The 23,472-nt window shown below is 36.7% G+C and overlaps 9 protein-coding genes and 1 pseudogene across 9 annotated transcripts; 5 read left to right on the top strand and 5 right to left on the bottom strand.

Annotated features, from left to right (window-relative positions):
- Positions 1-373: 373 nt before the first annotated feature.
- LOC115630135 (histone H2A) lies at positions 374-830 on the bottom strand. The gene has a single exon (XM_030526743.1). It carries the CDS (start codon positions 817-819, stop codon positions 445-447), a length of 375 nt encoding a protein of 124 aa, XP_030382603.1. The 5' UTR covers positions 820-830; the 3' UTR covers positions 374-444.
- Positions 831-1,099: 269 nt separating this feature from the next.
- On the top strand, positions 1,100-1,525 carry LOC115630139 (histone H2B-like). Its single transcript, XM_030526747.1, has one exon. It carries the CDS (start codon positions 1,100-1,102, stop codon positions 1,469-1,471), a length of 372 nt encoding a protein of 123 aa, XP_030382607.1. The 3' UTR covers positions 1,472-1,525.
- A 4,218-nt stretch (positions 1,526-5,743) lies between these two features.
- LOC115630120 (histone H2A-like) lies at positions 5,744-6,189 on the bottom strand. The gene has a single exon (XM_030526731.1). It carries the CDS (start codon positions 6,187-6,189, stop codon positions 5,815-5,817), a length of 375 nt encoding a protein of 124 aa, XP_030382591.1. The 3' UTR covers positions 5,744-5,814.
- A 212-nt stretch (positions 6,190-6,401) lies between these two features.
- On the top strand, positions 6,402-6,833 carry LOC115630119 (histone H2B-like). The gene has a single exon (XM_030526730.1). It carries the CDS (start codon positions 6,471-6,473, stop codon positions 6,831-6,833), a length of 363 nt encoding a protein of 120 aa, XP_030382590.1. The 5' UTR covers positions 6,402-6,470.
- A 755-nt stretch (positions 6,834-7,588) lies between these two features.
- Positions 7,589-8,335, bottom strand: LOC115630117 (histone H1-like). The gene has a single exon (XM_030526729.1). It carries the CDS (start codon positions 8,333-8,335, stop codon positions 7,589-7,591), a length of 747 nt encoding a protein of 248 aa, XP_030382589.1.
- A 3,074-nt stretch (positions 8,336-11,409) lies between these two features.
- Positions 11,410-16,352, bottom strand: LOC115630130 (histone H2A). The gene is made up of 2 exons (XM_030526738.1): positions 15,998-16,352; positions 11,410-11,491 (listed from the first exon to the last, which is right to left on the bottom strand). The coding sequence occupies exons 1-2, from the start codon at positions 16,338-16,340 to the stop codon at positions 11,460-11,462; spliced, it is 375 nt and encodes a 124-aa protein (XP_030382598.1). The 5' UTR covers positions 16,341-16,352; the 3' UTR covers positions 11,410-11,459.
- Positions 16,353-16,561: 209 nt separating this feature from the next.
- LOC115630131 (histone H2B) lies at positions 16,562-17,054 on the top strand. The gene has a single exon (XM_030526739.1). The coding sequence runs from the start codon at positions 16,628-16,630 to the stop codon at positions 16,997-16,999; it is 372 nt and encodes a 123-aa protein (XP_030382599.1). The 5' UTR covers positions 16,562-16,627; the 3' UTR covers positions 17,000-17,054.
- A 3,351-nt stretch (positions 17,055-20,405) lies between these two features.
- LOC115630141 (histone H4-like) lies at positions 20,406-20,767 on the top strand. Its single transcript, XM_030526750.1, has one exon. It carries the CDS (start codon positions 20,406-20,408, stop codon positions 20,712-20,714), a length of 309 nt encoding a protein of 102 aa, XP_030382610.1. The 3' UTR covers positions 20,715-20,767.
- A 505-nt stretch (positions 20,768-21,272) lies between these two features.
- On the bottom strand, positions 21,273-21,718 carry LOC115630115 (histone H2A). The gene has a single exon (XM_030526728.1). The coding sequence runs from the start codon at positions 21,716-21,718 to the stop codon at positions 21,344-21,346; it is 375 nt and encodes a 124-aa protein (XP_030382588.1). The 3' UTR covers positions 21,273-21,343.
- Positions 21,719-22,014: 296 nt separating this feature from the next.
- LOC115630116 lies at positions 22,015-22,440 on the top strand (annotated as a pseudogene).
- Positions 22,441-23,472: the final 1,032 nt, after the last annotated feature.

Genomic DNA, 23,472 nt, shown 5'->3' with positions numbered 1-23,472 from the left:
TTTTTCAGCTCCCGCAAACCTAATATACTCTTGTACATTTCATGTACAGAGTATAAAAAACAAACATATTGTACAGCTTACATTCCATCCATTTATATTTTCATAATTTAGGAGTAAAATATGGCAAACGTTGGCAGTGTTAAAAATTCGAGTATAAATACTTGCACTCAAGTAATTATTATACGTATTGACCAAATTCAAAAGGGATAAAAAATACTTTCGAATTAAAAATATATAATACGCATTATATACATACAAGTAGTATATTCTACGGTTCATGACATGCTGCCCGACCAAATGCTAAGCCTTCATATTTATACTTTATTCAAATTCACGTTGTATGATGATGAATTAAAATCTCTTCTGAATTAAATTGGTCGTCCTGAAAAGGACGGTTGGTTTTATATACAGTATTGTTTTTATTTATTAAAGGTTGCCGCCAATTTAAGCCTTCTTTTCGGTCTTTTTAGGTAAAAGCACCGCCTGGATGTTAGGTAGAACACCACCCTGAGCAATGGTTACGCCCGAGAGGAGCTTGTTTAACTCCTCGTCATTACGAATAGCCAGTTGCAGGTGACGTGGAATTATGCGCGTCTTTTTATTATCGCGTGCTGCATTGCCAGCCAACTCCAGAACTTCAGCGGCTAAATATTCCATAACAGCAGCCAGGTAAACAGGAGCGCCGGCACCAACACGTTCAGCATAGTTACCCTTGCGAAGCAGGCGGTGGATACGGCCAACTGGGAATTGAAGGCCAGCTCGATTCGAACGCGACTTTGCCTTTCCCTTTACTTTACCACCTTTACCACGACCAGACATTTTCTATTTTTTTTTTTTTATTTCACAAATACTCTTCTCACTGGCTCACACACAAATGTTGATGTCCGACCAAGTGTTAGGCCTTTATATTTATACTTTTTTAAGCATCATATACGCTCTGCTAAGGGTTGGACGGCTTCTTATAAGTTAAACCTGAAGGCGATGTTAAACAAAAATATACAAATATGTAGCAATTCAGTGGTAGAAAAATATTGCTAAAGCAACTGTGAAGTGTTGTGTTATTTTAACTCAAGTGAATTAAATTAATCTGAAGTGAAAAATGCCGCCAAAGACCATTGGAAAGGCAGCGAAAAAGGCTGGTAAAGCCCAGAAAAATATAACCAAGAACGACAAGAAGAAGAAGCGCAAGAGGAAGGAGAGTTATGCCATCTACATATACAAAGTTCTGAAGCAGGTTCATCCTGATACAGGCATTTCATCGAAGGCAATGAGCATCATGAACAGTTTTGTGAATGACATTTTCGAGCGCATTGCTGCTGAAGCTTCCCGTTTGGCCCACTATAATAAACGATCGACAATAACGAGTCGCGAAATCCAAACGGCAGTCCGCCTACTTCTGCCCGGTGAATTGGCTAAGCACGCCGTAAGTGAAGGCACCAAAGCCGTTACCAAGTACACTAGCTCAAAGTAAATGTCTGATCGCCCGCTTCATAGCAGCAACAACGTTCCAAAAGGCCCTTTTCAGGGCCATCAAATTTTTCATAAGCAGAGTTAATAATTTTCATACATTTCTTTTAAATAAAATTTACATGGCACCCCTTTACTGTGATAAAAAACAAAATCTAATATAATGGGCGAACATATATATTAATATAACTATTTTGGTCAATATTTATAAACAAACTATTTTTACAAATCATATCGTTCACCTATATGATATGCAGTTCTTATTGCTTGAAATCGACTGAAACAAAACAATTTTTAGTCACCCATTTTTATGAGAATCGTGGAGGAGGACCGGACCGTATACAATCCCATTGTACTTGCATCAGCTAAGTTTATCGTAATTTGCTTCGAAAAATGATTAAATTATTTATTAATTTTATTAATATACGTTTTTTTAAAACTTTTGTGCTCAAAGTGAAACATTTTTCAATTCTCATTATTTTTGTTACAAAATTAACTAACAAATTATGGTCTAAAACCATTTGTAACAGTTTTAAACAAAAATTGTTAAATTTTTCATACATATACTTGTACACCTAGAAGTAATAACAAATATATTAACAAAATTAGAAAAAGATAAGATTATTTGAAACCATTTAAATCACATTTGAAAATTATTTTTTCTCTTTCTTAGTTGTTTGTAGCCCTGAAAAGGGCTTTGTTTCAAATGAATTTTTATATTTGCATATACAAAATTTCACATATGCATTCATTTCTTGACTACTGCTGTCATTGCCTTTTTGGCGGAAGCTGCAGCCTTTGGTTTTTTCGGTGCCGATGCTGTCTTCTTTGGCTTGGCACTAGTAGTAGTAGTTTTGGCCTTTGGAGTTTTTGGTTTTACAGCACTCGATTTAGGCTTCGATGTAGTTGATTTTGCCTTAACTGTACCACTTTTCTTTGCGTCTTTTGCCTTTGCCTTCTCCTTTGTCTTTTTCTCGGCAGTCTTTTTAGTGGCAGCAGATTTTTTAACTTTAGATTTCTTGTCACCGGCTGCAGAGGCCTTCTTGGCGACGCCGCTCGACTTCTTTTTAGCTGCTCCAGATGGTGCAACTTTTTTCTTATTTTTCTCGACGGAACTGACTTTTGGCTTTGGCTCTTTTTTAGCGGCCGCAGATAATTTAAACGAACCAGATGCGCCTTTGCCTTTTGTTTGGATGAGTTTTCCATTTGCAACAGCTGACTTCAAATATTTCTTAATGAACGGTGCCAATTTCTGGGCATCGCATTTATATGTGGCACTAATGTACTTTTTAATTGCCAAAAGTGATGACCCACCGCGCTCCTTCAAATTCTTGATTGACGCGTCGACCATTTGCTGGGTTGGCGGATGTGATGGTGGAGCTGTAGCTTTTTTCGATTTGGCGGCAGTTGCCTTCTTGACATTGACCTTTTTCTCCGCTTGTGCAATGGCAATCGGAGAGGCGGCCGATGTAACAGCTACGATAGAATCAGACATTTCTTTTAACTTCACTTTCACACTTGTAAAATTATAAAACGGTTTGCTTTCAGAAATTTTACGAATTTTTAGTCACCCATTTTTATGAGAATCGTGGAGGAGGGCGGTATACAAATGAATGTGGCATTGGTCGTTCTCGACAGCTAAGTTTATGGCAATCTAAAAGGTAATTTGCTTCGAAAAATGATTAGATGTAAAAAAAATCATTTGAAATGCAATTTAATAATATCTATAAGCTTGACAGAGTTTAATAAACTTAAGTTTGTGTAGATACTTTTGTGAGTTCATTTTTAAATGGCACTCAAAGTGAAACATTATTCTTTAATGGTCAATAATTTTGCTTACAAAATGAATTTATTATAAGAAATTATGCTATAAAATCATTTGTAACGGGTTTTAAACAAAATTTAAACAATTTTGTATACAAATCTAAACGAATGATTTATTAAAATGCAAAAAAATATATTTATTGAATGCTTTCAAAGTAGCCCTACCTTGCATAAAACGACCATCGGAGTAGCATATAGCATTCAAACAAATTACCAAATATAGTTTAAGAATATAGTTTTAAAAGTCCAATTTATTTTAGCATTCATTCAAAAGAAGTTAAACTTGCTTTAATAATTTGTTAAGTATTTAAGATTTTATATTATCATTTCTGGACCCATTATAAGTTGTTAACGAATTTCCAAGGAGTCATAAAAAAATGGAGTTTGATAACTTACAAGTACTAACAAATGTATTAACAAAACTAGAAAGAGTTAGTTATTAAATAAATAATAAATTCCGAGTTTTAAACGTGTTTTGTTATGTTATAAGTAGTTTCGCATGTTTGTCTAAATAGCAGGAAAATCCATTGCTCTATTTAATTCAAGTGCTTTATTTTGTATTTTGAAAAATATAACAATATACAAGTATTTATTTAAGTAAAAAATTTATTAAATAAATAACAAATTTGACATTTTTTTGGGAAAATCATATTTTATTTATTTGTTTGAATACCAGTAATAACCATTAAATCTTATACTATATAACGTGTGTTTCGCATTCAGAAAAAACAATCGATTTTCTCAATGTATATTTCTTTTAATTGAGAAAATGATAATCGCAATAGCATGATTTAATTTACTTGATGAATGAAAAATACATATACAAGTATATGACTTCATATTTATATATTTGCATTGTTATGTGAAATGCCAGGCATTTGTGTAAATAATGGAATAAATGTAAATAATCATAATATAAAACGAAAAATGCTGTATACCAAGCAATAGTTAATCTCTTTGTTAGCTATTTGTGGTCCTGAAAAGGACCGATTATTGATTTTATAATTTGGAAAATGAAGCGCTGAAATTTCAACTTATGCACGTTCACCACGAATACGTCTGGCCAATTGAATGTCCTTGGGCATGATTGTAACACGCTTGGCATGAATTGCGCACAAATTTGTATCTTCAAAAAGACCAACCAGATAGGCTTCGCTAGCTTCCTGTAATGCCATTACCGCTGAACTTTGGAATCGCAAATCAGTTTTAAAGTCCTGAGCTATCTCACGAACCAAACGCTGGAATGGCAGTTTGCGAATCAATAGCTCAGTGCTTTTCTGGTAGCGGCGGATCTCACGAAGTGCAACTGTACCGGGGCGATAACGATGTGGCTTTTTTACACCACCGGTGGCTGGTGCACTTTTACGAGCAGCTTTGGTAGCCAGCTGCTTGCGAGGCGCTTTGCCACCGGTCGATTTTCGGGCAGTTTGCTTGGTGCGAGCCATTATACAAGTATTTATTCCGTACTAATCTACTACACTGTATACACTGTCACTGATGAAAACACAATATTCGTATTGCTTGCTTTGCGCCTTCTTTATATAGAAATTTGGCCGCACAATGCGATTGGTGGTTGTTTGAACGAGATGTGCGAAAGAGAGATAGGAAGATTATCCGACGAGCGTATGTGGCCGCAACAAAGCAAAGTATTGCGTGATAACATTCAGGGTATCACAAAGCCAGCTATCCGTCGTTTGGCTCGACGTGGCGGTGTAAAACGCATCTCTGGCTTAATTTATGAAGAGACCCGTGGTGTGCTCAAGGTGTTTTTGGAGAATGTTATTCGTGATGCTGTCACCTATACGGAACATGCCAAAAGGAAAACAGTCACAGCTATGGATGTTGTATATGCATTAAAAAGACAAGGCCGCACCCTTTACGGTTTCGGCGGTTAAGAAGTTACATTTGCCCAAATGTGCAAATAAAGAAAACAATCGGTCCTTTTCAGGACCACAACATATATTTTTAAAAGAGAAAAATATTCAAATCATACTTTTATTTTACAAAAAGCTGTACAATCGATACTCTTCATTTATATTTTCATAATATATTGAACCTTTTCAGGACCACAACATATTTTTTTAAAAGAGAAAAATATTCAACTCATACTTTTATTTTACATACGCATATTTAAAAAAACAAACATATTGTACAGCTTACATTCCATCCATTTATATTTTCATAATTTAGGAGTAAAATATGGCAAACGTTGGCAGTGTTAAAAATTCGAGTATAAATACTTGCACTCAAGTAATTATTATACGTATTGACCAAATTCAAAAGGGATAAAAAATACTTTCGAATTAAAAATATATAATACGCATTATATACATACAAGTAGTATATTCTACGGTTCATGACATGCTGCCCGACCAAATGCTAAGCCTTCATATTTATACTTTATTCAAATTCACGTTGTATGATGATGAATTAAAATCTCTTCTGAATTAAATTGGTCGTCCTGAAAAGGACGGTTGGTTTTATATACAGTATTGTTTTTATTTATTAAAGGTTGCCGCCAATTTAAGCCTTCTTTTCGGTCTTTTTAGGTAAAAGCACCGCCTGGATGTTAGGTAGAACACCACCCTGAGCAATGGTTACGCCCGAGAGGAGCTTGTTTAACTCCTCGTCATTACGAATAGCCAGTTGCAGGTGACGTGGAATTATGCGCGTCTTTTTATTATCGCGTGCTGCATTGCCAGCCAACTCCAGAACTTCAGCGGCTAAATATTCCATAACAGCAGCCAGGTAAACAGGAGCGCCGGCACCAACACGTTCAGCATAGTTACCCTTGCGAAGCAGGTGGTGGATACGGCCAACTGGGAATTGAAGGCCAGCTCGATTCGAACGCGACTTTGCCTTTCCCTTTACTTTACCACCTTTACCACGACCAGACATTTTCTATTTTTTTTTTTTTTATTTCACAAATACACTTCTCACTGGCTCACACACAAATGTTGATGTCCGACCAAGTGTTAGGCCTTTATATTTATACTTTTTTAAGCATCATATACGCTCTGCTAAGGGTTGGACGGCTTCTTATAAGTTAAACCTGAAGGCGATGTTAAACAAAAATATACAAATATGTAGCAATTCAGTGGTAGAAAAATATTGCTAAAGCAACTGTGAAGTGTTGTGTTATTTTAACTCAAGTGAATTAAATTAATCTGAAGTGAAAAATGCCGCCAAAGACCAGTGGAAAGGCAGCGAAAAAGGCTGGTAAAGCCCAGAAAAATATAACCAAGAACGACAAGAAGAAGAAGCGCAAGAGGAAGGAGAGTTATGCCATCTACATATACAAAGTTCTGAAGCAGGTTCATCCTGATACAGGCATTTCATCGAAGGCAATGAGCATCATGAACAGTTTTGTGAATGACATTTTCGAGCGCATTGCTGCTGAAGCTTCCCGTTTGGCCCACTATAATAAACGATCGACAATAACGAGTCGCGAAATCCAAACGGCAGTCCGCCTACTTCTGCCCGGTGAATTGGCTAAGCACGCCGTAAGTGAAGGCACCAAAGCCGTTACCAAGTACACCTAGCTCAAAGTAAATGTCTGATCGCCCGCTTCATAGCAGCAACAACGTTCCAAAAGGCCCTTTTCAGGGCCATCAAATTTTTCATAAGCAGAGTTAATAATTTTCATACATTTCTTTTAAATAAAATTTACATGGCACCCCTTTACTGTGATAAAAAACAAAATCTATTATAATGGGCGAACATATATATTAATATAACTATTTTGGTCAATATTTATAAACAAACTATTTTTACAAATCATATCGTTCACCTATATGATATGCAGTTCTTATTGCTTGAAATCGACTGAAACAAAACAATTTTTAGTCACCCATTTTTATGAGAATCGTGGAGGAGGACCGGACCGTATACAATTCCCATTGTACTTGCATCAGCTAAGTTTATCGTAATTTGCTTCGAAAAATGATTAAATTATTTATTAATTTTATTAATATACGTTTTTTTTAAACTTTTGTGCTCAAAGTGAAACATTTTTCAATTCTCATTATTTTTGTTACAAAATTAACTAACAAATTATGGTCTAAAACCATTTGTAACAGTTTTAAACAAAAATTGTTAAATTTTTCATACATATACTTGTAGACCTAGAAGTAATAACAAATATATTAACAAAATTAGAAAAAGATAAGATTATTTGAAACCATTTAAATCACATTTGAAAATTATTTTTTCTCTTTCTTAGTTGTTTGTAGCCCTGAAAAGGGCTTTGTTTCAAATGAATTTTTATATTTGCATATACAAAATTTCACATATGCATTCATTTCTTGACTACTGCTGTCATTGCCTTTTTGGCGGAAGCTGCAGCCTTTGGTTTTTTCGGTGCCGATGCTGTCTTCTTTGGCTTGGCACTAGTAGTAGTAGTTTTGGCCTTTGGAGTTTTTGGTTTTACAGCACTCGATTTAGGCTTCGATGTAGTTGATTTTGCCTTAACTGTACCACTTTTCTTTGCGTCTTTTGCCTTTGCCTTCTCCTTTGTCTTTTTCTCGGCAGTCTTTTTAGTGGCAGCAGATTTTTTAACTTTAGATTTCTTGTCACCGGCTGCAGAGGCCTTCTTGGCGACGCCGCTCGACTTCTTTTTAGCTGCTCCAGATGGTGCAACTTTTTTCTTATTTTTCTCGACGGAACTGACTTTTGGCTTTGGCTCTTTTTTAGCGGCCGCAGATAATTTAAACGAACCAGATGCGCCTTTGCCTTTTGTTTGGATGAGTTTTCCATTTGCAACAGCTGACTTCAAATATTTCTTAATGAACGGGGCCAATTTCTGGGCATCGCATTTATATGTGGCACTAATGTACTTTTTAATTGCCAAAAGTGATGACCCACCGCGCTCCTTCAAATTCTTGATTGACGCGTCGACCATTTGCTGGGTTGGCGGATGTGATGGTGGAGCTGTAGCTTTTTTCGATTTGGCGGCAGTTGCCTTCTTGACAGTGACCTTTTTCTCCGCTTGTGCAATGGCAATCGGAGAGGCGGCCGATGTAACAGCTACGATAGAATCAGACATTTCTTTTAACTTCACTTTCACACTTGTAAAATTATAAAACGGTTTGCTTTCAGAAATTTTACGAATTTTTAGTCACCCATTTTTATGAGAATCGTGGAGGAGGGCGGTATACAAATGAATGTGGCATTGGTCGTTCTCGACAGCTAAGTTTATGGCAATCTAAAAGGTAATTTGCTTCGAAAAATGATTAGATGTAAAAAAAATCATTTGAAATGCAATTTAATAATATCTATAAGCTTGACAGAGTTTAATAAACTTAAGTTTGTGTTGATACTTTTGTGAGTTCATTTTTAAATGGCACTCAAAGTGAAACATTATTCTTTAATGGTCAATAATTTTGCTTACAAAATGAATTTATTATAAGAAATTATGCTATAAAATCATTTGTAACGGGTTTTAAACAAAATTTAAACAATTTTGTATACAAATCTAAACGAATGATTTATTAAAATGCAAAAAAATATATTTATTGAATGCTTTCAAAGTAGCCCTACCTTGCATAAAACGACCATCGGAGTAGCATATAGCATTCAAACAAATTACCAAATATAGTTTAAGAATATAGTTTTAAAAGTCCAATTTATTTTAGCATTCATTCAAAAGAAGTTAAACTTGCTTTAATAATTTGTTAAGTATTTAAGATTTTATATTATCATTTCTGGACCCATTATAAGTTGTTAACGAATTTCCAAGGAGTCATAAAAAAATGGAGTTTGATAACTTACAAGTACTAACAAATGTATTAACAAAACTAGAAAGAGTTAGTTATTAAATAAATAATAAATTCCGAGTTTTAAACGTGTTTTGTTATGTTATAAGTAGTTTCGCATGTTTGTCTAAATAGCAGGAAAATCCATTGCTCTATTTAATTCAAGTGCTTTATTTTGTATTTTGAAAAATATAACCATATACAAGTATATATTTAAGTAAAAAATTTATTAAATAAATAACAAAATTGACATTTTTTTGGGAAAATCATATTTTATTTATTTGTTTGAATACCAGTAATAACCATTAAATCTTATACTATATAACGTGTGTTTCGCATTCAGAAAAAACAATCGATTTTCTTGTCTAAATAGCAGGACAATCCATTGCTCTATTTAATACAAGTGGTTTATTTTGTATTTTGAAAAATATAACAATATACAAGTATTTATTTAAGTAAAAAATTTATTAAATAAATAACAAATTTTACATTTTTTTGGGAAAATCATATTTTATTTATTTGTTTGAATACCAGTAACAACCATTAAATCGTATATAACGTGTGTTCAGTATTCAGAAAAAACAATCGATTTTCTCAATGTATATTTCTTTTAATTGAGAAAATGATAATCGCAATAGCATGATTTAATTTACTTGATGAATGAAAAATACATATACAAGTATATGACTTCATATTTATATATTTGCATTGTTATGTGAAATGCCAGGCATTTGTGTAAATAATGGAATAAATGTAAATAATCATAATATAAAACGAAAAATGCTGTATACCAAGCAATAGTTAATCTCTTTGTTACCTATTTGTGGTCCTGAAAAGGACCGATTATTGATTTTATAATTTGGAAAATGAAGCGCTGCAATTTCAACTTATGCACGTTCACCACGAATACGTCTGGCCAATTGAATGTCCTTGGGCATGATTGTAACACGCTTGGCATGAATTGCGCACAAATTTGTATCTTCAAAAAGACCAACCAGATAGGCTTCGCTAGCTTCCTGTAATGCCATTACCGCTGAACTTTGGAATCGCAAATCAGTTTTAAAGTCCTGAGCTATCTCACGAACCAAACGCTGGAATGGCAGTTTGCGAATCAATAGCTCAGTGCTTTTTTGGTAGCGGCGGATCTCACGAAGTGCAACTGTACCGGGGCGATAACGATGTGGCTTTTTTACACCACCGGTGGCTGGTGCACTTTTACGAGCAGCTTTGGTAGCCAGCTGCTTGCGAGGCGCTTTGCCACCGGTCGATTTTCGGGCAGTTTGCTTGGTGCGAGCCATTATACAAGTATTTATTCCGTACTAATCTACTACACTGTATACACTGTCACTGATGAAAACACAATATTCGTATTGCTTGCTTTGCGCCTTCTTTATATAGAAATTTGGCCGCACAATGCGATTGGTGGTTGTTTGAACGAGATGTGCGAAAGAGAGATAGGAAGATTATCCGACTCGCTCGTGTTTTCGTGTTTTTTTTTTTTGTATAAATACGAGCGTATGTGGCCGCAACAAAGCAAAGTATTGCGTGATAACATTCAGGGTATCACAAAGCCAGCTATCCGTCGTTTGGCTCGACGTGGCGGTGTAAAACGCATCTCTGGCTTAATTTATGAAGAGACCCGTGGTGTGCTCAAGGTGTTTTTGGAGAATGTTATTCGTGATGCTGTCACCTATACGGAACATGCCAAAAGGAAAACAGTCACAGCTATGGATGTTGTATATGCATTAAAAAGACAAGGCCGCACCCTTTACGGTTTCGGCGGTTAAGAAGTTACATTTGCCCAAATGTGCAAATAAAGAAAACAATCGGTCCTTTTCAGGACCACAACATATATTTTTAAAAGAGAAAAATATTCAAATCATACTTTTATTTTACAAAAAGCTGTACAATCGATACTCTTCATTTATATTTTCATAATATATTGAACCTTTTCAGGACCACAACATATTTTTTTAAAAGAGAAAAATATTCAACTCATACTTTTATTTTACATACGCATATTTAAAAAAACAAACATATTGTACAGCTTACATTCCATCCATTTATATTTTCATAATTTAGGAGTAAAATATGGCAAACGTTGGCAGTGTTAAAAATTCGAGTATAAATACTTGCACTCAAGTAATTATTATACGTATTGACCAAATTCAAAAGGGATAAAAAATACTTTCGAATTAAAAATATATAATACGCATTATATACATACAAGTAGTTTAGTCTACGGTTCATGACATGCTGCCCGACCAAATGCTAAGCCTTCATATTTATACTTTATTCAAATTCACGTTGTATGATGATGAATTAAAATCTCTTCTGAATTAAATTGGTCGTCCTGAAAAGGACGGTTGGTTTTATATACAGTATTGTTTTTATTTATTAAAGGTTGCCGCAAATTTAAGCCTTCTTTTCGGTCTTTTTAGGTAAAAGTGTTGAAAATCAATACAAACATAAGTACCAATGCACGCATGTTAATATAAGCAGATAATAATCTTATGTTATCTACAAGTTATCTGTCACTGTTGCATACGAATGTAAGCATAAAGAATATGTATAGCAAAAGTGTCAGTCTCCAATAAAACTCTAAAGCGAACAGACGCACGGCGGTCCGCGACTATTGTCTTTTACTTTACTCCTACTGAGCCCTTCCCTTTTCAGCGAATATATAATCTATTCAAGAGGTTATGGGCCCAGGGCATATAGGCTCATAGGAGAAGTTCAAAGTATTGTGAAATAGTAATCGTTTGGTGACTCAAGAAATATAACATTTAAAAAATGAGTGCGCTATATCAAATAGACAAATTGGAAGAGCATAACTATGACTCATGGAGCATACAGATGCGATCTGTCTTAGTGCACGCGGAATTGTGGAGTGTGGCATCAGGTGCTGAACCTAGTAATACTGAGAGTTCAAGGCCAAAAGATGAAAAGGCATTAGCAATTATAACGCTAAGTGTAAAAGCTTCACAATTGGGCTTCATTAAAAATTGCAACACTTCGTACGAGGCATGGAAAAAGTTAAAGGACGTTCATCAGCCGAGTGGACCTGTACGGAAAGTGTCGCTGTACAAGAAATTGCTAGGCAAACGCATGTTTCAAGGCCAAAGCATTTCAAGTTACATACACGAATTTAACGAAATTCTGGATGGTTTGTGTACAGTTGGCATCGAATTAAATGATGAGTTAAAAACAATCGTGTTGTTGTCAAGCTTGCCCGAACCATACGAAAATTTTGTCGTCGCCATTGAGACGCGTGACAATTTACCGTCATTTGATGTGTTATGTATCAAGCTGATGGAAGAGGGAGAGCGCAGAGGCAATGCAGATGGAGAGAGCGAGAATGCAAGAGCATTTATAGCTACGCAGCAGATCGTCGCGCATTCCAAAGCGAATTCAAAAAGGAATTCAAAAATCGTCGTTTGCTACAACTGCGGCGAAAAAGGGCACTACAAGGCACAGTGCAAGCGTGAGAAAATTCGCGGTGAAGGGAAAAAGCAATCGACAAAGAAAGAGATGGAAAAGCAGAGCAGCTTGTTAAATGCGTTGGACGTTGGAAAGATAGAGAACAACATGTGGTGTCTGGACAGCGGAGCAACAAGCCATATGTGTTGCGATAAGACGTTATTTTCAAAATTTATTGCGCACACTGAAATGATCGGTTTAGCTGACGCTGGTTTCCTGAAGGCCGAAGGCAGAGGAGAGGTGAAGTTACAGACAGAACTTTGTACCTTGGTGTTGTCAGATGTACTGTATGTACCGAAAATGAATGGCAACTTTATGTCCGTCAGCCGGTCAGTGCAAAAGAACAATGTTATACATTTTGGGCCACATTTTGCTAAAGTTATACAAAACGGCGAGTGTATACTGAAAGCGAATAAAGTTGGGAACCTTTATATGTTTCAAGGCAAACAAAATAGGTGTTATTCCGCAACTGAATCAGATGGTACATTGTGGCATAAGCGTTATGGCCATTTAAATTTTACCAGTCTGAAGGAAGTGATCAGCAAAGAGCTAGTGCGTGGTATTGGAAAGGTTTTTTTCCCAGACAACTTGAATTGCAAAACGTGTATGCTAAGCAAAATACATGTACAGCCATTCCCAAAGGTAAGCACTAACCGTGCCGAAGAGCTGTTGGAACTGGTTCATGCTGATGTATGCGGCCCATTCGACACGAAGTCACTTGCTGGATCCAAATACTTTCTGACCTTCATCGATGACAAGTCCAGGCGTATATTTGTTTATTTTTTGCGGAAGAAAGATGAAGTGTTCAGTAAGTTCGTCGAATTTAAAAACTTGGTTGAACGGCAAACAGATAAAAAGCTCAAATGTATTCGAACCGACAATGGAGGCGAGTTTGTCAACACAACATTCAACGGTTTCCTGAAACACCATGGTATTGCAAGGCAATTGACCGTGGCTTATACTCCGCAGCAGAACGGCGTGGCGGAAAGAGCAAACCGGACATTAACGGAGATGTCCAGATGCTTATTGGTGCAGTCGGGCCTAGGCGAGTCTTTGTGGGCCGAAGCAGTCAACACAGCAGTATACATAAGAAACAGATCACCTACCAGTGCACTGAACAACCTGACTCCAATGGAAGCGTGGACAGGTAAGAAACCCTGTGTTAGCCATCTAAAAGTTTTTGGTTCCATTGCAGTTGCACTTGCAAAGGGTCCCCGTAAAGGCAAATTCAAACCCAAAGGGCATGAGTACCGTATGGTTGGGTATTCGGTAGCAGCCAAAGGCTATCGGTTATACGACCCAGAGACGAGGACGATTGTCGAAAAACGAGACATTCTATTTGATGAGCGTTGTGGTGGTCATACCAATGAAGATACCGTTACGGTAGATTTTCCTGCATGCGAGGTTCAAGAGCATGTCACTCACACGGATGGTGACAGAAGCATCGACGACGATGACAGTGAGCACAGTTCTGACGACAGCAGCTCCAACGCATATGAGAGTGCAGTCGAAAAAGAAGACTCTGACGAGGATACTGTGAAGATTGGGCCAGGCCGGCCTAAAATTGTTCGAAATGGTAAACCTGGTCGTCCAAGAAAGCAATACAATGTGCTTGGAGCATTGGTTGCTAGTGACGTAATGGTTCCGACATCCTATGATCAGGCCGTTGGTAGCACACATGCAGTATTCTGGCAAGAGGCGATGCAAAAGGAATATCAGGCACTACAATCAAACGAAACCTGGCAGATGGCTGATTTACCAAAAGATCAGCGAGCAGTTGGTTGCAAGTGGGTATACAGCCTGAAACGTGACTCTGATGGAAAAGTCGAACGTTTCAAGGCACGACTCGTTGCTAAAGGGTGCTCCCAGAAGTATGGCGTGAACTATGTAGAGACGTTCTCACCCGTTTGCAGATTGGAAACCGTGCGGTTTATTTTGGCGTTAGCAGCGGAATTGAAGCTGTACCTTCACCAGATAGATGTGTGTACCGCCTATTTGAATAGCGACCTGCATGAAACTGTTTATATGAAGCAGCCACAGGGATACACAGATCCCAATAATCCAAGTAAGGCTTTATTGCTTAAAAAGGCAATATATGGATTGAAGCAGTCGGGGCGCGAGTGGAACTCCAAGCTCGATTGTGTACTACAAGGCATAGATTTTGTAGCATGTGAAAATGAACCGTGTCTTTACAAAAGGAACGGAAGAGGTGACTTATCATTAATCCTTGTTTATGTTGATGATATAATTATAGCATGCCGATCAAAAGAGGACTTGGCCAACATCAAGTCAGCCATTACAACATCGTTTGAATGTGTTGACAAGGGAGAGCTGCATTTGTTCCTTGGCATGGAAGTGCAGCGCGACGGTGAGCTTGGCGAAATTTCGCTAAGCAATTCGCAATACATCAAAGACATATTGCGTGAACATGGATGCGAGACCTGTAGACCTACAGCGACCCCACTGGATGCTGGTTTCCAAGTGATATGTACCAGCGAGCATTGTCAAAAGGTTGACATTGCATCCTACCAGTCTTCAATTGGCGAGTTAATGTGGCTGGCGCTTACAACAAGGCCAGACATATTGCATTCCGTTGCCAAGTTAGCTCAACGGAATCAAGATCCGCATGCAGAGCACCTAGTGGGTGTAAAACATGTGCTTCGATACCTGGCGTCAACTGTGGACCTGAAGTTGCACTACAAAGAGTGTGGACAACCCCTTACCGGCTATGTGGATGCAGACTGGGGTGGCGACCGCATCGATCGCAAGTCGTATACTGGCTATGTATACTACTTGGCTGGAGGACCCATATCCTGGCGATCTGAAAAGCAACGCAGCGTGGCACTTAGCAGCACGGAGGCGGAGTATATGGCTCTTTCAACTGCGTGTAAGGAGGCCATATACCTACGGCGTCTTATAGTGGAGATTGGCTGCGGTGACTCGAGTACTCCAACTATTCTTCATGGCGATAATTTAAGTGCTCAACAATTAGCTAAGAATCCTGTACACCATGAAAGAACAAAGCATATTGATATTAGATATCATTTTGCAAGACAGGTTGTAAACGAAGAACAAATTGTTTTACAGTATACATCAACCAATGAAATGATAGCTGATATTTTAACGAAAAATCTCCCTAAAGCGAAGCATGTTCATTTTACAAAGCTGTTAAATTTGATTTGAAAATTTTTGTAAAACATGTTTGCATTGAGGAAGGGTGTTGAAAATCAATACAAACATAAGTACCAATGCACGCATGTTAATATAAGCAGATAATAATCTTATGTTATCTACAAGTTATCTGTCACTGTTGCATACGAATGTAAGCATAAAGAATATGTATAGCAAAAGTGTCAGTCTCCAATAAAACTCTAAAGCGAACAGACGCACGGCGGTCCGCGACTATTGTCTTTTACTTTACTCCTACTGAGCCCTTCCCTTTTTCAGCGAATATATAATCTATTCAATAAAAAGCACCGCCTGGATGTTAGGTAGAACACCACCCTGAGCAATGGTTACGCCCGAGAGGAGCTTGTTTAACTCCTCGTCATTACGAATAGCCAGTTGCAGGTGACGTGGAATTATGCGCGTCTTTTTATTATCGCGTGCTGCATTGCCAGCCAACTCCAGAACTTCAGCGGCTAAATATTCCATAACAGCAGCCAGGTAAACAGGAGCGCCGGCACCAACACGTTCAGCATAGTTACCCTTGCGAAGCAGGCGGTGGATACGGCCAACTGGGAATTGAAGGCCAGCTCGATTCGAACGCGACTTTGCCTTTCCCTTTACTTTACCACCTTTACCACGACCAGACATTTTCTATTTTTTTTTTTTTATTTCACAAATACACTTCTCACTGGCTCACTGGCTCACACACAAATGTTGATGTCCGACCAAGTGTTAGGCCTTTATATTTATACTTTTTTAAGCATCATATACGCTCTGCTAAGGGTTGGACGGCTTCTTATAAGTTAAACCTGAAGGCGATGTTAAACAAAAATATACAAATATGTAGCATTCAGTGGTAGAAAAATATTGCTAAAGCAACTGTGAAGTGTTGTGTTATTTTAACTCAAGTGAATTAAATTAATCTGAAGTGAAAAATGCCGCCAAAGACCAGTGGAAAGGCAGCGAAAAAGGCTGGTAAAGCCCAGAAAAATATAACCAAGAACGACAAGAAGAAGAAGCGCAAGAGGAAGGAGAGTTATGCCATCTACATATACAAAGTTCTGAAGCAGGTTCATCCTGATACAGGCATTTCATCGAAGGCAATGAGCATCATGAACAGTTTTGTGAATGACATTTTCGAGCGCATTGCTGCTGAAGCTTCCCGTTTGGCCCACTATAATAAACGATCGACAATAACGAGTCGCGAAATCCAAACGGCAGTCCGCCTACTTCTGCCCGGTGAATTGGCTAAGCACGCCGTAAGTGAAGGCACCAAAGCCGTTACCAAGTACACCAGCTCAAAGTAAATGTCTGATCGCCCGCTTCATAGCAGCAACAACGTTCCAAAAGGCCCTTTTCAGGGCCATCAAATTTTTCATAAGCAGAGTTAATAATTTTCATACATTTCTTTTAAATAAAATTTACATGGCACCCCTTTACTGTGATAAAAAACAAAATCTATTATAATGGGCGAACATATATATTAATATAACTATTTTGGTCAATATTTATAAACAAACTATTTTTACAAATCATATCGTTCACCTATATGATATGCAGTTCTTATTGCTTGAAATCGACTGAAACAAAACAATTTTTAGTCACCCATTTTTATGAGAATCGTGGAGGAGGACCGGACCGTATACAATTCCATTGTACTTGCATCAGCTAAGTTTATCGTAATTTGCTTCGAAAAATGATTAAATTATTTATTAATTTTATTAATATACGTTTTTTTTAAACTTTTGTGCTCAAAGTGAAACATTTTTCAATTCTCATTATTTTTGTTACAAAATTAACTAACAAATTATGGTCTAAAACCATTTGTAACAGTTTTAAACAAAAATTGTTAAATTTTTCATACATATACTTGTACACCTAGAAGTAATAACAAATATATTAACAAAATTAGAAAAAGATAAGATTATTTGAAACCATTTAAATCACATTTGAAAATTATTTTTTCTCTTTCTTAGTTGTTTGTAGCCCTGAAAAGGGCTTTGTTTCAAATGAATTTTTATATTTGCATATACAAAATTTCACATATGCATTCATTTCTTGACTACTGCTGTCATTTGCCTTTTTGGCGGAAGCTGCAGCCTTTGGTTTTTTCGGTGCCGATGCTGTCTTCTTTGGCTTGGCACTAGTAGTAGTAGTTTTGGCCTTTGGAGTTTTTGGTTTTACAGCACTCGATTTAGGCTTCGATGTAGTTGATTTTGCCTTAACTGTACCACTTTTCTTTGCGTCTTTTGCCTTTGCCTTCTCCTTTGTCTTTTTCTCGGCAGTCTTTTTAGTGGCAGCAGATTTTTTAACTTTAGATTTCTTGTCACCGGCTGCAGAGGCCTTCTTGGCGACGCCGCTCGACTTCTTTTTAGCTGCTCCAGATGGTGCAACTTTTTTCTTATTTTTCTCGACGGAACTGACTTTTGGCTTTGGCTCTTTTTTAGCGGCCGCAGATAATTTAAACGAACCAGATGCGCCTTTGCCTTTTGTTTGGATGAGTTTTCCATTTACAACAGCTGACTTCAAATATTTCTTAATGAACGGGGCCAATTTCTGGGCATCGCATTTATATGTGGCACTAATGTACTTTTTAATTGCCAAAAGTGATGACCCACCGCGCTCCTTCAAATTCTTGATTGACGCGTCGACCATTTGCTGGGTTGGCGGATGTGATGGTGGAGCTGTAGCTTTTTTCGATTTGGCGGCAGTTGCCTTCTTGACAGTGACCTTTTTCTCCGCTTGTGCAATGGCAATCGGAGAGGCGGCCGATGTAACAGCTACGATAGAATCAGACATTTCTTTTAACTTCACTTTCACACTTGTAAAATTATAAAACGGTTTGCTTTCAGAAATTTTACGAATTTTTAGTCACCCATTTTTATGAGAATCGTGGAGGAGGGCGGTATACAAATGAATGTGGCATTGGTCGTTCTCGACAGCTAAGTTTATGGCAATCTAAAAGGTAATTTGCTTCGAAAAATGATTAGATGTAAAAAAAATCATTTGAAATGCAATTTAATAATATCTATAAGCTTGACAGAGTTTAATAAACTTAAGTTTGTGTAGATACTTTTGTGAGTTCATTTTTAAATGGCACTCAAAGTGAAACATTATTCTTTAATGGTCAATAATTTTGCTTACAAAATGAATTTATTATAAGAAATTATGCTATAAAATCATTTGTAACGGGTTTTAAAACAAAATTTAAACAATTTTGTATACAAATCTAAACGAATGATTTATTAAAATGCAAAAAAATATATTTATTGAATGCTTTCAAAGTAGCCCTACCTTGCATAAAACGACCATCGGAGTAGCATATAGCATTCAAACAAATTACCAAATATAGTTTAAGAATATAGTTTTAAAAGTCCAATTTATTTTAGCATTCATTCAAAAGAAGTTAAACTTGCTTTAATAATTTGTTAAGTATTTAAGATTTTATATTATCATTTCTGGACCCATTATAAGTTGTTAACGAATTTCCAAGGAGTCATAAAAAAATGGAGTTTGATAACTTACAAGTACTAACAAATGTATTAACAAAACTAGAAAGAGTTAGTTATTAAATAAATAATAAATTCCGAGTTTTAAACGTGTTTTGTTATGTTATAAGTAGTTTCGCATGTTTGTCTAAATAGCAGGAAAATCCATTGCTCTATTTAATTCAAGTGCTTTATTTTGTATTTTGAAAAATATAACAATATACAAGTATTATTTAAGTAAAAAATTTATTAAATAAATAACAAATTTGACATTTTTTGGGAAAATCATATTTTATTTATTTGTTTGAATACCAGTAATAACCATTAAATCTTATACTATATAACGTGTGTTTCGCATTCAGAAAAAACAATCGATTTTCTCAATGTATATTTCTTTTAATTGAGAAAATGATAATCGCAATAGCATGATTTAATTTACTTGATGAATGAAAAATACATATACAAGTATATGACTTCATATTTATATATTTGCATTGTTATGTGAAATGCCAGGCATTTGTGTAAATAATGGAATAAATGTAAATAATCATAATATAAAACGAAAAATGCTGTATACCAAGCAATAGTTAATCTCTTTGTTAGCTATTTGTGGTCCTGAAAAGGACCGATTATTGATTTTATAATTTGGAAAATGAAGCGCTGAAATTTCAACTTATGCACGTTCACCACGAATACGTCTGGCCAATTGAATGTCCTTGGGCATGATTGTAACACGCTTGGCATGAATTGCGCACAAATTTGTATCTTCAAAAAGACCAACCAGATAGGCTTCGCTAGCTTCCTGTAATGCCATTACCGCTGAACTTTGGAATCGCAAATCAGTTTTAAAGTCCTGAGCTATCTCACGAACCAAACGCTGGAATGGCAGTTTGCGAATCAATAGCTCAGTGCTTTTCTGGTAGCGGCGGATCTCACGAAGTGCAACTGTACCGGGGCGATAACGATGTGGCTTTTTTACACCACCGGTGGCTGGTGCACTTTTACGAGCAGCTTTGGTAGCCAGCTGCTTGCGAGGCGCTTTGCCACCGGTCGATTTTCGGGCAGTTTGCTTGGTGCGAGCCATTATACAAGTATTTATTCCGTACTAATCTACTACACTGTATACACTGTCACTGATGAAAACACAATATTCGTATTGCTTGCTTTGCGCCTTCTTTATATAGAAATTTGGCCGCACAATGCGATTGGTGGTTGTTTGAACGAGATGTGCGAAAGAGAGATAGGAAGATTATCCGACGAGCGTATGTGGCCGCAACAAAGCAAAGTATTGCGTGATAACATTCAGGGTATCACAAAGCCAGCTATCCGTCGTTTGGCTCGACGTGGCGGTGTAAAACGCATCTCTGGCTTAATTTATGAAGAGACCCGTGGTGTGCTCAAGGTGTTTTTGGAGAATGTTATTCGTGATGCTGTCACCTATACGGAACATGCCAAAAGGAAAACAGTCACAGCTATGGATGTTGTATATGCATTAAAAAGACAAGGCCGCACCCTTTACGGTTTCGGCGGTTAAGAAGTTACATTTGCCCAAATGTGCAAATAAAGAAAACAATCGGTCCTTTTCAGGACCACAACATATATTTTTAAAAGAGAAAAATATTCAAATCATACTTTTATTTTACAAAAAGCTGTACAATCGATACTCTTCATTTATATTTTCATAATATATTGAACCTTTTCAGGACCACAACATATTTTTTTAAAAGAGAAAAATATTCAACTCATACTTTTATTTTACATACGCATATTTAAAAAAACAAAACATATTGTACAGCTTACATTCCATCCATTTATATTTTCATAATTTAGGAGTAAAATATGGCAAACGTTGGCAGTGTTAAAAATTCGAGTATAAATACTTGCACTCAAGTAATTATTATACGTATTGACCAAATTCAAAAGGGATAAAAAATACTTTCGAATTAAAAATATATAATACGCATTATATACATACAAGTAGTATATTCTACGGTTCATGACATGCTGCCCGACCAAATGCTAAGCCTTCATATTTATACTTTATTCAAATTCACGTTGTATGATGATGAATTAAAATCTCTTCTGAATTAAATTGGTCGTCCTGAAAAGGACGGTTGGTTTTATATACAGTATTGTTTTTATTTATTAAAGGTTGCCGCCAATTTAAGCCTTCTTTTCGGTCTTTTTAGGTAAAAGCACCGCCTGGATGTTAGGTAGAACACCACCCTGAGCAATGGTTACGCCCGAGAGGAGCTTGTTTAACTCCTCGTCATTACGAATAGCCAGTTGCAGGTGACGTGGAATTATGCGCGTCTTTTTATTATCGCGTGCTGCATTGCCAGCCAACTCCAGAACTTCAGCGGCTAAATATTCCATAACAGCAGCCAGGTAAACAGGAGCGCCGGCACCAACACGTTCAGCATAGTTACCCTTGCGAAGCAGGCGGTGGATACGGCCAACTGGGAATTGAAGGCCAGCTCGATTCGAACGCGACTTTGCCTTTCCCTTTACTTTACCACCTTTACCACGACCAGACATTTTCTATATTTTTTTTTTATTTCACAAATACACTTCTCACTGGCTCACTGGTTCACTGGCTCACACACAAATGTTGATGTCCGACCAAGTGTTAGGCCTTTATATTTATACTTTTTTAAGCATCATATACGCTCTGCTAAGGGTTGGACGGCTTCTTATAAGTTAAACCTGAAGGCGATGTTAAACAAAAAATATACAAATATGTAGCAATTCAGTGGTAGAAAAATATTGCTAAAGCAACTGTGAAGTGTTGTGTTATTTTAACTCAAGTGAATTAAATTAATCTGAAGTGAAAAATGCCGCCAAAGACCAGTGGAAAGGCAGCGAAAAGGCTGGTAAAGCCCAGAAAAATATAACCAAGAACGACAAGAAGAAGAAGCGCAAGAGGAAGGAGAGTTATGCCATCTACATATACAAAGTTCTGAAGCAGGTTCATCCTGATACAGGCATTTCATCGAAGGCAATGAGCATCATGAACAGTTTTGTGAATGACATTTTCGAGCGCATTGCTGCTGAAGCTTCCCGTTTGGCCCACTATAATAAACGATCGACAATAACGAGTCGCGAAATCCAAACGGCAGTCCGCCTACTTCTGCCCGGTGAATTGGCTAAGCACGCCGTAAGTGAAGGCACCAAAGCCGTTACCAAGTACACCAGCTCAAAGTAAATGTCTGATCGCCCGCTTCATAGCAGCAACAACGTTCCAAAAGGCCCTTTTCAGGGCCATCAAATTTTTCATAAGCAGAGTTAATAATTTTCATACATTTCTTTTAAATAAAATTACATGGCACCCCTTTACTGTGATAAAAACAAAATCTATTATAATGGGGCGAACATATATATTAATATAACTATTTTGGTCAATATTTATAAACAAACTATTTTTACAAATCATATCGTTCACCTATATGATATGCAGTTCTTATTGCTTGAAATCGACTGAAACAAAACAATTTTTAGTCACCCATTTTTATGAGAATCGTGGAGGAGGACCGGACCGTATACAATCCATTGTACTTGCATCAGCTAAGTTTATCGTAATTTGCTTCGAAAAATGATTAAAATTATTTATTAATTTTATTAATATACGTTTTTTTTTAAACTTTTGTGCTCAAAGTGAAACATTTTTCAAGTCTCATTATTTTTGTTACAAAATTAACTAACAATTAGGGTCTAAAACCATTTGTAACAGTTTTAAACAAAAATTGTTAAATTTTTCATACATATACTTGTAGACCTAGAAGTAATAACAAATATATTACAAATTAGAAAAAGATAAGATATTTGAAACCAATTTAATCACATTTGAAATTATTTTTTCTCTTTCTTAGTTGTTTGTGCCCTGAAAAGGGCTTTGTTTCAAATTGAATTTTTATATTTGCATATACAAAATTTCACATATGCATTCATTTCTTGACTACTGCTGGTCTTTGCCTTTTGGCGGAAGCTGCAGCCTTGGTTTTTTCGGTGCCGATGCTGTCTTCTTTGGCTTGGCACTAGTATAGTAGTTTGGCCTTTGGAGTTTTTGGTTTTACAGCACTCGATTTAGGCTTCGATGTAGTGGATTTTGCCTTAACTGTACCAGTTTCTTTGCGTCTTTTGCTTTGCCTTCTCCTTTGTCTTTTCTCGGCAGTCTTTTTAGTGGCAGCAGATTTTTTAACTTTAGATTTCTTGTCACCGGCTGCAGAGGCCTTTTGGCGACGCCGCTCGACTTCTTTTTAGCGCTCCAGATGGTGCAACTTTTTTCTTATTTT

The sequence above is a fragment of the Scaptodrosophila lebanonensis genome, unplaced genomic scaffold, assembly GCF_003285725.1.
Source record: "Scaptodrosophila lebanonensis strain 11010-0011.00,11010-0021.00 unplaced genomic scaffold, SlebRS2 tig00000329-arrow-arrow-pilon, whole genome shotgun sequence".
Classification (NCBI taxonomy): Eukaryota; Metazoa; Arthropoda; class Insecta; order Diptera; family Drosophilidae; genus Scaptodrosophila; species Scaptodrosophila lebanonensis.
This window is presented reverse-complemented; position numbering and strand designations above follow the sequence as displayed.

What these genes read in the sequence shown, in the direction of transcription:
- LOC115630120 (XM_030526731.1), bottom strand. Translation starts at nt 6,189, where the DNA reads ATGTCTGGTCGTGGTAAAGGTGGTAAAGTAAAGGGAAAGGCAAAGTCG.
- LOC115630135 (XM_030526743.1), bottom strand. Translation starts at nt 819, where the DNA reads ATGTCTGGTCGTGGTAAAGGTGGTAAAGTAAAGGGAAAGGCAAAGTCG.
- LOC115630139 (XM_030526747.1), top strand. Translation starts at nt 1,100, where the DNA reads ATGCCGCCAAAGACCATTGGAAAGGCAGCGAAAAAGGCTGGTAAAGCC.
- LOC115630117 (XM_030526729.1), bottom strand. Translation starts at nt 8,335, where the DNA reads ATGTCTGATTCTATCGTAGCTGTTACATCGGCCGCCTCTCCGATTGCC.
- LOC115630141 (XM_030526750.1), top strand. Translation starts at nt 20,406, where the DNA reads ATGTGCGAAAGAGAGATAGGAAGATTATCCGACGAGCGTATGTGGCCG.
- LOC115630119 (XM_030526730.1), top strand. Translation starts at nt 6,471, where the DNA reads ATGCCGCCAAAGACCAGTGGAAAGGCAGCGAAAAAGGCTGGTAAAGCC.
- LOC115630131 (XM_030526739.1), top strand. Translation starts at nt 16,628, where the DNA reads ATGCCGCCAAAGACCAGTGGAAAGGCAGCGAAAAAGGCTGGTAAAGCC.
- LOC115630115 (XM_030526728.1), bottom strand. Translation starts at nt 21,718, where the DNA reads ATGTCTGGTCGTGGTAAAGGTGGTAAAGTAAAGGGAAAGGCAAAGTCG.
- LOC115630130 (XM_030526738.1), bottom strand. Translation starts at nt 16,340, where the DNA reads ATGTCTGGTCGTGGTAAAGGTGGTAAAGTAAAGGGAAAGGCAAAGTCG. An exon ending in ACCTAACATCCAGGCGGTGC is followed by an intron (nt 11,492 to 15,997) that starts TTTTTATTGAAT and finishes GATTTTCAACAC; the next exon opens with TTTTACCTAAAAAGACCGAA.